This window comes from Lissotriton vulgaris, chromosome 4_1 (genome assembly GCF_964263255.1).
Source record: "Lissotriton vulgaris chromosome 4_1, aLisVul1.2, whole genome shotgun sequence".
Lineage (NCBI taxonomy): Eukaryota > Metazoa > Chordata > Amphibia > Caudata > Salamandridae > Lissotriton > Lissotriton vulgaris.
The window spans coordinates 890,049,102-890,063,410 of NC_141691.1; the positions used below are offsets into that span (position 1 = coordinate 890,049,102).

General features: G+C 43.9%; 1 protein-coding gene across 1 annotated transcript in view; it reads left to right on the forward strand.

The window, feature by feature from the left end:
• Positions 1–14,309, forward strand: part of PTPRM (protein tyrosine phosphatase receptor type M) — a 1,525,420-nt gene that overhangs the window by 1,107,562 nt on the left and 403,549 nt on the right. The window contains exon 16 of the mRNA XM_086967355.1: positions 7,689–7,718. Coding sequence (XP_086823481.1) covers positions 7,689–7,718 — 30 coding nt within the window. The remainder of the gene's footprint in view (positions 1–7,688; positions 7,719–14,309) is intronic.

Here is a 14,309-nt window from a genome sequence, read left to right on the forward strand (position 1 = left end):
AAACGCCGGGGATGCCTGGTTTCACCTTGGAGACCCCCAGGAGGGACTATCTCACAGGGAAAGCCAGGACGGGTTCCCCAGCGGTCTATAGCGCTACGAGGCCTCCGGGTAGCAGTGCGCTTTACAAGACACAACAATTTACAATTTACAATTTACACTCCTTTATTAGATGAAATTATGAAAATTCTAAAAAAAATGGCACAAACTTCCTAAAGGGCTTCTGGGCAGGTGTAATCTAATAAAGATCAAAATCCTTCCAAAATTGTTATGTTTGTTTAGATCTATCCCTCTACGTCTTTCTAACATTTTTTGAAAAAAATTAGATGGTGTGTTGAGTAGCTCTATTTGGGTCTTTAAGAAGGCTCGAGGCGCCATTGATCAAATCACCTTAAAACAAGGTGGCTTGGGCTTATCCGACTTCAGAACTTACTTTTGGGCAGCGTTTGCCGGGCACTTCCGTAGACTCCTGGGGGTTGATCAGCAAAATTCTTTTTACAAATTGATACTTGGGGATGATTGTTTATTTTTTTTATACCGAGTTAATGAACCAAATTATTTTAAACCTGTTAAATTCAAGACAGTCAGAGATAGTGTCTTTATATGGCGGGCTATGACTGTTAGAGGCAACTTGTCGTTAATACATACTAAGCTTCCACTTTGGGGTAATCCATGTTTCCTGAAGTATTTCAAGATTATAGCTGTAGATCATGTATGGGATCTTATGTTTGGGGGATTTGTTTGTGGCCAAAGGAATCAAATCATTTGAAGCTTTACAATTACATTATAAATTGCCTACTACCTTTCTATTTAAATATCTTCAGATAAGAGACTATCTGAGGAAGAATTTGGAGCCAAGTGCGATTACTAAATGTCCTATCTGGGATCTCTTATATGGGGAGGAAAATAGATCTCTCATTAGCAATATTTACAGACAGTTGGCCAGTTTCAAGGCAGATGGTTCTGTTGAATTAGCAACACAGAGTCAAGTGCTAAACACAGTCATAACACCTGTTATGATCACCCAGGTTCTGGGTAACATAAGTGATTCTGTCCATTCCGTTAGTTTACGACTACAACAGTTTTGCACAATTGGCTTGCTGTATTATACACCATAGAGCAGGGGTCTCTAACAAGTAGCTCGGGTGCTACTGGTAGCTCGCCAGTACCTTCAAAGTAGCTCTCAGAGATGAAGCCATGCCCAGTATCACATTTGGAGAGTAGTTGCCTAATAAAGAAGGCAGCACGGCTGATCTCAAGATCGTAAGAGTGACAGCCAGCCAAACCTATGGCAGTAACTTATACCAAACACTCAAACACACAAAGTATCGGCCTATAGGGCCTGCTACTTGACAGTCTGTATCTAATCTCAATATAACTAAGCCACAAGGAGATTGACCATCTTGTATCCCTGCTTTATCAGTCACAACATGGCTGAACCACCAAAGTGTGGGACTGCAGGAGTCAGAGTGAAAATGTGTCAGTTGGGTGTATAACCAGCTCAAGACCTGAAGAGAACAGGGCATGATTCAGACCAGGGAAAACGAAGAGACTCATCAGCATTTATGTGTGTCCCTAATAAACACTATTGCTTCTTGAAAGCTACTCCTGGTGTCAAGGACCACCAAATGTCTATGTCAGCCCCCATCATAAGGGTGTTATCTCTGACATAATTGTGCCCATTCCTGGCATAATAGTGCCAATGGCATAATAATGGTCATCCTTGACTATTTTGGGTATTTTTGGTCTAGTTTGGGTATACTGGAAGCCATCATTTACATACTGGGAGAATGACTGGCCTACATTTATGTATTCCTGGTGTAATAATGGTCATGACTGATATATGGTCTCTTCCTTGACCCTTATGGTTTCAAGCCTTGGCCCAACTGTGGCCCTAGTTTAATTGTGGGCATTATTGGCATAATACAGACATTCGTGTTTCTGGTCCGGGGAGGACCTGGCTTGGCAGTTCGGTCTGGACTGTTCCCATGAGGCACAGGGTCAATACTGATTTGCATATGGCTATGTCTAAACTGGGCTGGCATGGTGAGCAAAAGAACAATGGATTTTCCTGAGATCTCTTGACTGGGGGTGAATGTATGACTCGTTCAGCATTCCGCCCATCATTTGTTTGCGTAGCACTTTTCACCCTAAGTGGGATGGGTATGCCCAGACATGGGTCCCTTGCTCACTGTGCCACTGGATTCAGGCTAGCCTGGCTGATGAAGGGTGACATACCCTGAAACCAGTCCCAGGATGCTTGTTTCTGGTCCAGGGAGGACCTGGCTTGGCAATTCGGTCTGCACTGTTCCCATGAGGAACAGTGTCAAGACTGATTTGCATATGGCTGGGTCTAAACTGGGGTGGCATGGTGAGCAAAAGAATGATGGATTTGACCCAGATCTCTTGACTGGGGGTGAATGTATGATTCATTCAGCATTCTGTCCATCATTTGTTTGTGTGAGCATCTGTGGCACAAGACTGTAATACCTGGGTATTCAAAGTAGTAAATTGATGAAATTGTAAATTGATACTTGTATAGCGCACTACTCACCCGCAAGGGTCTCAAGGCGCTTGTACGAATACCGCTGTGGAACCCATCCTGGCTTTCCCTGTGAGACGTCCACTCCTGGGCACCCCCAAGGTGGAAGCCAGGCATCCTTAGCATTGTGGGGGCCGTTGTGAAGATTAAGCAAGCTATTGCCCAGAGTTGCAGAGTGGGACTCCATGATTGGAATAGGCACCGAGGCGAGAATTATCAGGCCCATGGAATTTTGAGCCCAAGACCCGCCGAGGCGGGGAATTGAACCCTGGTCCCGGGCTAGACCTCTGCATCAGGGTCTGCCGCTCCAATCATTGAGTAGTCTGTCCATATGAGGCATTTACACATGGGAATACTTGATGAAAATGAAAAGTTGATGTTTTGGGACCGTGCATTTCTCAAAATCTGAAAATGGATATTTTAAAGGCAGTTTTTGTTTTCAAAACTGGATTTTCTTCTGTTAAATTGAGTTTGTGTGCCCACAGTGGAAAGTGGTATTTGATAGAAAGAAGTGCACTTTCAGAAACTGATGAATAATAATTCAAGCTGAGCTGGGGAGATCTACTGCTGTATGTAAATACTTTGTGCCATAGGCAGAATCCCCAGGATATAGCGGCATGGATTAGCAAATTTAGCGGCACACATATGGAAATTTAGCGGCACAAATATGGAAATTTAGCGGCATTTTTGCGGCACTTTATTTTACTCCTAATCATTCATTTTCAGCATTAAAACAATGAAAACTGTTTTAGCAGAGTATTCCACTTTGAAATAGGCCCTGATTAGTATTTACATTTAAGTAACATTGCTTGCAGGCATAAGTTTCTCTATGTATCTTGGATTGTGAATACATAAAAGTATACGCCCGGATTATAACACGCCCATTAAATTGCGATCCCCCTTCAAACACCTGTTTGCCCAGAGACCGAGATTGTAAGTGTTGTGATGCCTATCGCACTCAATATTACCCTTTGTTCGATTTCAGCAAAGCAACCCTGCGGGAATTTAGCCAGAGGAAAAGGCATGGTATGTACAGGACTGGCACATTTTTGTGCATTAAGGAATACAATTAACATGTTATTGCCCCACAAAATCAGAATTGCCGCAAAGTATCAAGTAGATAAATAATTGAAATAAAGACTCAGCCAGCCTGTCAGGGCTCTTAGGGACATTTTAGTCTAACAGAGTCTGCGTTTCTCATGAATTAAGAGCATTGAACCATCGGTTACTGCTCTTCTCCCCACGTCTCGCCCTCTAGCTTTCCCTCTACCCCTTTTATTCCTCCTCCCAGGCATCCCTCCTCTTCCTCTCACTTTCATCCTTCTATACACCGTTCACTCTTTCTCAAGTCCTCTTCGTTCTCTTCTCCTCTCCTCTTTACCTTCTGGCACCCATTCCCTCTGCATCTTTCGCTCCCTTCCTATCTTTCACGTATTCCTTCTCGCCTCTCTTGCGCATTCACTTCCCGCACTTCTCCTGTGTCTTCCCATCTCTTCTATCTTTGTCTCTCGCTTATATTCCATCTCCCCACCCCTCCCCCTCTTCTCTTCTATCCTCTTTGCCCTCCTCCCCCAATTCAGCTCTCAAGCTCTCCCTCCCCCTCTCTATTTCCGCTAGGGGAAACTTTTACTCATTCTCCTCGCATCTTTATTCTCCTGTCCCACCACTCTCTACATCTTGTACTCTTTCTCCCTTCTTCTCATATCTCTTCTGCTCCTCTTTTCCCCATCTCAACCTCGTTCTGCCACCTCGTTCTGCCCCCCTCAAGGCCTCTCTCTTCCCTCCCATCTTTAGCCTTCGCCTCTTTTTGCACACCTAATTCTTCTATCCCATCTCTCTCTTCCTTCCCTTTGTGAAATCACAAACAGTTGAACGTAAACACGTTGTGCTCTCATTCCATGACGTCACAGGCTATGAAATGTAAGAATGTGTTCACATTTCACATCAAACAGTGGAATGTAAACAGCTCTCTCTATTACATCACAATCAGAGAGACGAATGTGAACAGTTCTCATTTATGACGTCATAAACAATCAATGAAATGCAAACATGACATGTTCGCCTTCTATGACATCACAAGCAGTTCAATGTAAACAGATAACGCTCCTTATCTGTTGTACAAAAGGCAGTTGAATGTAACTCGACAATGTCTCAAATCTGAGAAATCACAAACCGCGGCAGAAATAGAAATAACCACTTTTAAACGCCAGAATGCAGTTTGAGTTAGCAAAATATTAGTAGTTTCAAGACTGGCTGCACCCGTCTTTCATTTTAAAGTATTTCGGGAAAATGGTCTCATATCTGGAGATCGGCTGGCCTTGGCACGGGAACTGGTCGAATCAGGCTCCGGAAGTGATGTCACAGTCTGGGATCCCTCGCCAGACCAGTCTGTGACGTCTCTCCAGGAATCGAAAGAAAGCGTGCACGGAATTCAAACATCTCTCCAGGATGGGATGTTAACGAAATAATACATCGCAAAATCATAAGAGAATAAAATAAAACAAAAAGTAATCAGAACAACCAAAGAGGGGCCCTTTAAAAGCTCCCTTCAGTGCCACCTAAACCCATGGCCCTTTCTGACCTGCCACCGAGATCAGTGGTGCGCTGCTAATTCTTCTATCCCATCTCTATCTTCCTTCCCACCCTCACCAACTCACACTTTCAATTTCTTTCCGACCTTCCCCTTTTTAGTTCCTTCACTCTTCCTTCAGATCTCACCCTTTTCTCCGTTTCTTGTCTCTTCACCTTTCCCCCTCCTCCAATCTCTCTTCCCCTCACCTCTGCATCCTCCTGCCCTCCCCGTTTCGTCCCCTCATTCTTTCTCCCTCTCCCTCCCTTCCCCCTTAAATCCTTGTTCCTAGGTCTCATTCGCAGCTCTTTCAATTCTTACTTTTCAGCCCCACACCCCCTCCCCCCCCTCTCCACGCTGCACATCTTTCCCTCCCTCGCGCCGCCCCCTGTTCCCCACGAGGGCGACATGCAGGAATAGACAAGTGGGGGCCGACATTCCAGCAGGTTGAGCGAGTTCTTTTAACCCCACCCCCACCCCCAGCTCCTGAAACATCAGCAAGACACATCTGATACCGAAGCATGCACTTCTCTGCCACTAGGGCAGAGCTGTACTGACAACACAGACCTAAAAGGGGCCTCCTTCTATGAGCTCACCGATCGTCCAAAATTTCGCGGGCAGTTTTGTAAAAATCGCTGCATTTTTACAAAACTGCCGATTTCGCGATTTTTTTGCAAATCGCGAAATCCTGGAGTGTCTGCATAGGCCATGTCTAGATTTGAGTGTTACTTCATAAGTCAGGTGGAGGCATTTTATATTGATGAATGTTTTCCTGGCATTTCTGATGGTAACCGCACCAGGAATACTTGGGTGGGAACTACTGATAACCCTGCTTAGGGTGGTCATAGCGTAGTCACTATTTTACAGTTATAAAGTTTGCTAGTAGCTCTGGAACACTTTCCTTGAGCAGAAGTAGCTCTCACTACAGAAAAGGTTGGAGACCCCTGCCATAGAGTATTGCCAAATGGGCAGGAGCTAATAGTGACAATGAGAAGACTAAGTGTCCTAAATGTGGGCCTCAAGCTGCAAATCCTACTCACATGTTTATAGAATGCTTTGAATTGCGGACCTATTGGTAGAAGATTGGTCAAGTGTTTTTTAGAAGCTTGGCGTGGGCCCTATGCTAGCGAATGTAGAAATTATGCTAGGCTATAAAGCTGATAAACCAACTGGTGCACGGTCTTTCTCAATAATGATGGGGGCAGCTAGGCTAGCCATTGTTTGGAGCTGGATTTCACCATTACCGCCAACTATTTGTGATTGGTGGTGTATAATTAAAGAAACCTATGGCCTGGAAACTGCTCTGGCTAAGACTAGGGGATTAGGAGCTATGGTCAAGATTGAAAAAATTTGGGGTTCTATTGTCGCGATATAGATTAATTTAGATAACAAAATGTATTACTTGGTTTTTGTGTATATAGGATTGATGGGTTGTAGTAAGAAGGATTATTCATGGTGTACTGTAGTTATTTCTGTTAAATTTTTACTGATCAATTATACCAGATGTTGATTGTGATTATATTTATTTATTCGGATTTATTGAATGTACTTTAATGATGGCAGCTACTATTACTCACTGTGATTTGTTACAAATGTATGCAAAATAAAATACTAATGTGATGTCAATAAATTAAAACAAAAAGAAATGGATGAAACTTGCTGTTTTTTTGGTTTTCCTTTGAAAACAAAGTCCACAAAGTATAATGCATGTACATTTATGCACTGCATTTAAAAGTATGCAGTGCACTTGTTTTGCTTCCTTCAAAAAATGTTAAGGTAGTTAGTTAGCTTAATTTGTATGCTGTAGCTTTGTTAAATAATACCAATATGAATAGACTTTGAAACAAGGTCAGGTTTCATCTGCTTTTATTCATTTTGTGACTCCAGTAAAACCCTTTGATAAGTCTTGTCTCTAGAGAAGTATCATATTAACCTTTTCGGTGCTCATGACGAGCTGAGCTCGTCATGAGCCACGGCGCTCCGGTGCTCATGACGAGCTCAGCTCGTCATGGCCCATGGAACGCTCAGGTGCAGGGAGAACTCCCCTGCTGTGCTGAGCGTTCCACGGGAGCCAATGCACCTGTGACGAGCTCAACTCGTCATGAGCACAGGAGCGCCGTAGCTCATGACGAGCACAGCTCGTCATGAGCATGCAGGCGCTGTGAGCGCCCCCCCCAGCACAGCGGGGGAATAACCCCCGCTGCGAAGGGGTTAACTTGGGTAGACATTTGTGAAACCCTGCCCACAACATGTAGCACAAAACACATAATACACCTGAACTGATCCTGAATGCCCTCATGATACTTTACATACTTTACTATTAATTGAAATGGTGTTCTTTTCCTCTAAATGTACTTTGTGCACTATGTCTTAGCTGTTGAATGCTGCGTAATCCATCCCACCATGTGTTTTTGATGTTTGGCATGTTACCCCTGTAATGCATGTGTGCTTGTCATGCCACTGTTAACCTCTCATTCACATCACCAGGTCTATTCATCTTGATTTTTCATGCATTAATATTTGGCTTTTCTTTCCTTCCATTTCATCTTTCCCACCACTGCCTAAATCCTTCCATGGCAGAAGAAGCTCTCACTCCTACACTTATTATCTGTAAGTAACCTTTTTGTGCCTCGCCATTAACATGCTGTCAGCCATGTTTTCCATGCATGAGTAGTGAATGCTAATCCTCTGAATTCCTTAGCAGACTATGATTGTATAAAAGGATGGCATCTCAGTATCATTTCAGCTAGACATTTTCATATTTTAGTTGTTTTAAATGTTAATTGTGTATGTTGTAACTTAGTACCTGTGCATTTTGAAATATTATTAAAACAAATGTAAATATCTTCTATGAGTTGCCTTAAAGGACAGTCATTCAGAAATACATTTCTACAGAGGCCAGTGTTTTTTTCACAGGCAAGGCTTTTCTCTCCACTGTGTCAAAGGAGAATGCTTAGGCCATAAATGTAAGATTAATTTAGCAGTGATGCCACTTTCTAAAAAGCAATGCGTGATAACAGGGAGCTGGACTGCAGTACATTTTGGAAGGAGCGTATCCACACAATGAATAAATGTGAGTGCTGCAGCAAACATGTTGATGAGTATAATGGGTGATACTTGCAAATATATATATATATATATTTGGTATGTGACGTTACTTCGCAGGCTTTACATCAGGGGCATTACATCGCAGGTGATACATTGTGAGTGGTTATATCGCAAGTATCAAGTTTTCAGTCTTAGCCTTCATAGGTAAGTTACTTGTTTAGCTACTTATGGGACCTAAATATACATGGGTATATATATGTATAATATGTATATACACACATGTGGGAATATATATATATATTCCCACATGTGTGTATATACATATTACCTGCTGGCAGTCGCCAGTAGGTAGTTCAGGTCAGAACCTAGTCTCCAAGGGAAGAGCATTTTTTAATTTGTCAATAATTTTGGCAAAGCTTGATGAATCCTCACGAAATGTTCAAAACTAGTTTGGCAATCACTTCAGCTTGAAAGTTTTAGGGTGATCCGTCAATCGAAGGGGGGAGAGAAAAAGGGTGATCCATCAGGTGGTCCCTAAAAACATTTTCCCCATGTTCATTTCCATAGACACTGCGACAGCACGAACTGCTGATCAGAATTACACAAAATTTAGCAGAAAGGTAGATGTTGGTCCAGGGAAGTGCCTTTTTGTGATTTGGTGTAAATCAGTTCAGTAGCTGCAGAGTTATTAAAATCAAATTTCAGTTGTATCCGCAAACCCTCCCGATCTCGTGCTGAGATCTGATTGGCTGTCAACACTTCAAACCTGGAAATGTTGGCAGCCATCTAGGGACTTGGCTTGAGCCGAGTTACAGAAAAAACATATGCAAGAAAAGGGGGCATAGTAGGAATGCCCTAACCCCTTAAGCCTTTTGTGGGGGTGTGGGGGGGGGGGGGGGGGGGGGGGGGAGACCAATAGGGACGCTGCAGGGCCCAAAAAGCATTTTTTTTGTTAAATTTTTGGCGGGAGCCTCGTTGGATCCATGGCTCCTGCCAAAAAAAAGAAGCACAGACTCCCTTGCTTCTTTACTGATACGTGCCCCGGTGGGCCAGGTCCCGGGGGCATGTGGAAAATAAAGGAAGGGGCGTTCATGGGGCCCCTCTCCTAAGGCTTATCAATGCCTTGGGGACTACCACCTCCTGTGGCTTATGCAGAATTAAGGGGGGCCTCTCAGAGGGACCATCAGCACTCCGGGGCTTTTAAATTTGTCATTAGGGGGACTCAGGGACCCCCCGGCCACCACTACCTCCACATGGCCAACTCATTTTTTTTATGGGAGAGGGTAGTTCTTGGTCCTGGGGCCCACCACATACTCTACAACAAAAAAGAAAGGGGTCCACTTGCCCCCCCCCCCTCCTGGAGCCATAGATGGCCCTGTGGACCGCCACCCCCCAGGGCCAGCTTCTGCTATGTCCTGGTGTGCCCACCCCTGGGACATAGCTGTTTGCTGTGGATTGGCAGGAGCTTTCCCACTTCCACCAAGCCACAGCAAACTCTCCGCTTCCCACAAGCAAGAGCTCAGAATGTCTCTTGCTTGCTGGAGGCAGAGGGGAATTGCTTTGAACACCTTGTCTCTGAAAGCAATACCGGGTCCCGCAATCTTTCCCCACGTTCCAAGTGGAGAGTAGGTGCCTTGATGGGAAACCCACAGAACGATGGCCAGCCACAGACCGATGGCCAGGCCTCGGGGCTCAGTTCGGCCTAGGGAGGAGGCCATGCGACCCCCTCCCTCATTTATAAATAGCCGGGCCTCGGGATATGGGGTCTCTGTAGCCATAATCGGCCTGGGAAGGGGGGGGGTACTGCACAGCACCCCTCGCCTACTAGTAATAAAAAGAAATGTAAATGCCAGGGGATGGGGTCCCTGAGGCCGATATCAGCCCAGGGAGGGGGACCATGCGCTCCCCTTCACTGTTTCAAGCAGGCGGGGCCCCGGGGGATGACTTCTCCGGGGCAGAATTTGTTCCGGGAGGGAAGCTGCACACCCTCCGTCTTCTATATAAATTGTTTTTAATAGGTCGGCCCAGGATAATGCGGTCACTAGGCCCGTAATCAGACGGGGAGGGGGGGGGGCATGCTGTTCCCCTTCTTTATTGCAAGTAGGCCCAGCCCTGGGAGATGGGGTCCCTGGGGCTAAAATACGTCTGGGGTGGGGGGCCATGTGGCACCCCTCGGCCATTGCAAAAAGGCCTGGCCCCGGGGATGGTGTGTCCAGGCTGGGATTGGCCCGGGGTGGGGGTCCCCCACCCCTAATAAAAGAAAAAAATAAACAAAAATAGGCTGGCCTGGGGAAGATGTTGGACGCCCCACTCCCTTTCATAACCACTCTGCAAGGAGGCCTCCTGGCTCACACCATGTTGGAGTTCCCCTCCACTGGTGAGGGCCCTTGGGGGCTAACAACTCCTCCTCTTACCTTCAGGAAGTCCCACACAGTGGGATTGCTGCGAGATCATGGGAGGCCCGCCCCATTTCTCTTCTACACTGAATACGAGCCTCCTGGCACACTATTAGTTGGGGAATGAAGTGTGCGTGGCTCCAAAGGGTCATTGGTGGCCAACATCCCCTCCTGTTACCTCCAGGAAGTCCCACACAGCGAGATTGCTGAGAGGTCATTGGAGGCCCGCCCCCTTTCTCCACCATTCTGCAAATGCACCTCTTGCTGCACTACTTGTTGGGGGATGAAGTCCCCTTGGATTCTTAAGGTCCTTGAGGCCAGGAACCCCTCTTGTTACCTACAATAAGTCCCACACAGCGGGATTGTGGAGAGCTGGCCGGAGGCCCCGCCCCCTTTCTCTATCACTCCGCACATGCACTTCCTGGCACACTCCTAGTTGGAGTATGAATCCTCATGGATGCTGAGGATCCTTGGGGGCCAGGAACTCCTCATGTTACCTCCGGAAAGTCCCACATTGTGCTATTGCTGTGAGCTGTTCTGAGGCCCCACCCCGTTTCTCCACCACTCTGCAAACGGGACTACTGTTTAAAAAAGTATAGAAATTCAATTAAGAAAAACAAAGGTTACAGGGTCATTATAGTTAGGAAATAGAATTTTTAAAACCTTAGAAATTCACTTAAAAAAACAATGGTTACAGGGGCGTTATAGTTAGGAAATAGAGTTTAAAAAAACATAGAAATTCACTGAAAAACAACAATGGCTTTAGGGACGTTCTAGTTCAAATGTAAATATTTATTATTTCGGATTGTGGATAGATTTTAATATGTATAAACGCAATTTGATGTATACGGTTGTGGTTTTAAGGTTAAATGTTATGGGGTAGGTACGCTCTTTTAGGGTTCAGTGAAGGGTGTCATTAAATGAGTATTAAGGGTGTTGTACCCTTCAAGAAAGGGTAGCAATAAAGGGTAGAAAGAGGTGTTTAGGGGTCAGGGAAGGGAAGAGGTAGTACGTTTTATAGTTCAGGAAAGGGGTAGTAAGGGGTTTCTTGGATAGCATTAAAGGGCAATAAGGGTTCTTAGAGTTCAGGGGAGAGTAGCATTAAGGGGTAATAAGTGTTTGTTAGTGTTTAAGGATGGGTAGCGTTACCAAGGGGCTTTAGGGTTCAGGAAGTGCAGCTCTAAGGGATTGTAGGGTTCTCAAAATGGAGAGCAGTAAGGATTTTTTGGGGGTTTAAAGAAGTGTAGTATTAAGCGGTAGTAATGAAAATAGTATGTGTGTATGTATATATATATATATGTGTGTCTTACCCATGAAGTAAAGACCTGCAAAGTAACAACTGCCAATCATTTTTTTTAATTGTATGTATTTATTTTATATTGCATGCACTTAAAACTACTGGTGTGGGGCCTTTGCTTCAAATCTAGCATATTTGTCTGAGCATGATATGGAGGTGTGTGACCTGCCACTTAGTATTCCAGTGCTCCTTGCATGGCTGCTCATAGAAGTCGGCTTTGAAGCATGAAGCAATATGTAAATTAAGATCATGTAGTGTAATACCGTGTTTGAATATGCCTAAGTGGCTATAAAGTGCAGTAGCTTACTTACCCGCTATCTATAAATGTGTGCATCTTCGGTATATGCCTACCGGCAAGGTGAGGAACTCTTGATTGATGAAAGCTATAGTTTTTGTAGATTTGAACGTTCATAATACTCTATGAAATGGCCCTGGCATTATTGTGTGTTGGTCTTTTCTATCTTGGAGCGGAATGTGTGGTGTGCACTACTGTGGAAGAGGTGTGGCGCAGTGACCAGGACGACTGACTCTGGGGCTCACGGTTTGGTTCCCTGAGCTGGCGGCAGATCAGCCCAGCACTGTGTGACTCTGGGCAATAGCTCGCTTAATCTTTCCGAGTTCATAGACTCCAATCATTCCCCACACCTTGCATGCTTCATTTTTAGGTAAGGATCTGAGAGTACAACTTTTTATGTATCTAAGTCATCTTATGGATTTGTTTTTACATATCTACTACTCGCTCCAGTGTTGTTCATTGACTGATTTGAGAACCACACTATTTTGATTGCCTTCTCTACATAATGTGTGAATAAGTGTAACAATCCCAGTCACAGTACTGATCCCTGACGTACACATTTTCCTAGTGATAATCTTTTCAGTTTACCAGTGGACCTTGGTTTATTACAACACAACGGATGTGTATGATGTGAACTTGAAAAATGTACAGAACTGTATTCTCTACTAAGGTCAAAACATGTAACGTTAAATGCATTTCATTTGGGCCATGGTGTTTATTGAACAGTAATCAGGTGGAGCTGACATGATTTACACAAGCTTGTATTAGCTCTTCTTTAATACGTTAGCTTGCAAATATGTACCCTCATTATTGTTATGATTTTCAAGATAGTGTAGTAGTCATGTGAGTATCAGTAAAATGACAAATGGAAAAAGGCTAAAATGATGCATAGTTGTGATAGACAGAACAGAACTCTGCAATGACAGTGTAGAACCGTATTACCTCTTTGGTGCTGTTTTTAGGTTAGTTAGCCTTAAAAAGCTGTTTCCTTCAAAGTGAAGCTAACAATGTGAACTTGATTGATATTGTAATGCTTAGGTTTTGTTTACACTTGAAGATTAAACTGATGAAACAACAGTGATGTGAGTTAGTGGATTTATCCAATGCCGTGTCTTCAACTGTTTCTATCTAAAATGATAATACCAGAGACTGTGCCTCAGAATTTGCATTTTATTGCTGCATAATTTAGATAACCTTGCCACATAAAGTGAGCTTTCATTCCACATAATCCTAGTAGCCCCAATAGTGATAAAACTCTGCTGAGTGGTTTAGGGATCTGTCTTTATGATGATGAAAACGACTATTTTACCAATTTCACAGTTCCCCGTGAAATATGGGTATTTATACTGTGTGTGTGTGTGTGTGTGTGTGTGTGCGCGCGCGCGCGCGCTAACAGCAAGGGCACTAATTAGGATTGTTCTACATCTCTACCTTCTGATGGTTTTGGCTTCTTTAACCAATACCTTCTATTGATTTTTTTTTCATCAAATTCTCACGCGGTTTGCTAACAAAGGATATTGTCAGTGTCATTTCTGCCTTTTCAGGCACGATTGATTTTTAAAGAATTCGTTTAATGGAGCCAGATGATTTTCTCTGGTATAATACACAGTCTACCCTGTTGATGTATGGCCCTTCTGATCCAGTAAATGAATCTATTCAATGGCAGTGATTTTGCTCGGTGTTTCATTGCTTTGGCACTGTTGTGTGGAGCTGATTGTTTTTATAAGCATGCAGTATAGAGGGAATGTGTGCCGCCCTTTTGCCCACTTTTAGAGCGACTTCAACATAATTATAAAAAGCAATTGGCTAAAAAGAAATTTTTGCAGCGTCTTGTGTTTTTATCCCCTCGAAGAATCCACACAACAAGCATCCAGGTAGACCGATTGCTTCACTTTTCATGCAAATACATCCAGTCTCCCCACTTAACCTCATGCTGAGTTCATGGCATTCATTGGTAGCCCATTGAGCAAATTTCTTTTCTCAGACTTTCTCCATTCTTTTTACAAAATCAATTTTATTCATGTAACACAAAATAAGGGGTTCTTGTTTGAATGGATAACAATTGGTAGGTGGGGAATTCTGTAGTTTCGTATGCTTTGTGGAGAAATAGTTCTTAGTAGTATATTTATCAGTCTCAAATACTTGGTCCATGGTCTCTTGACTAG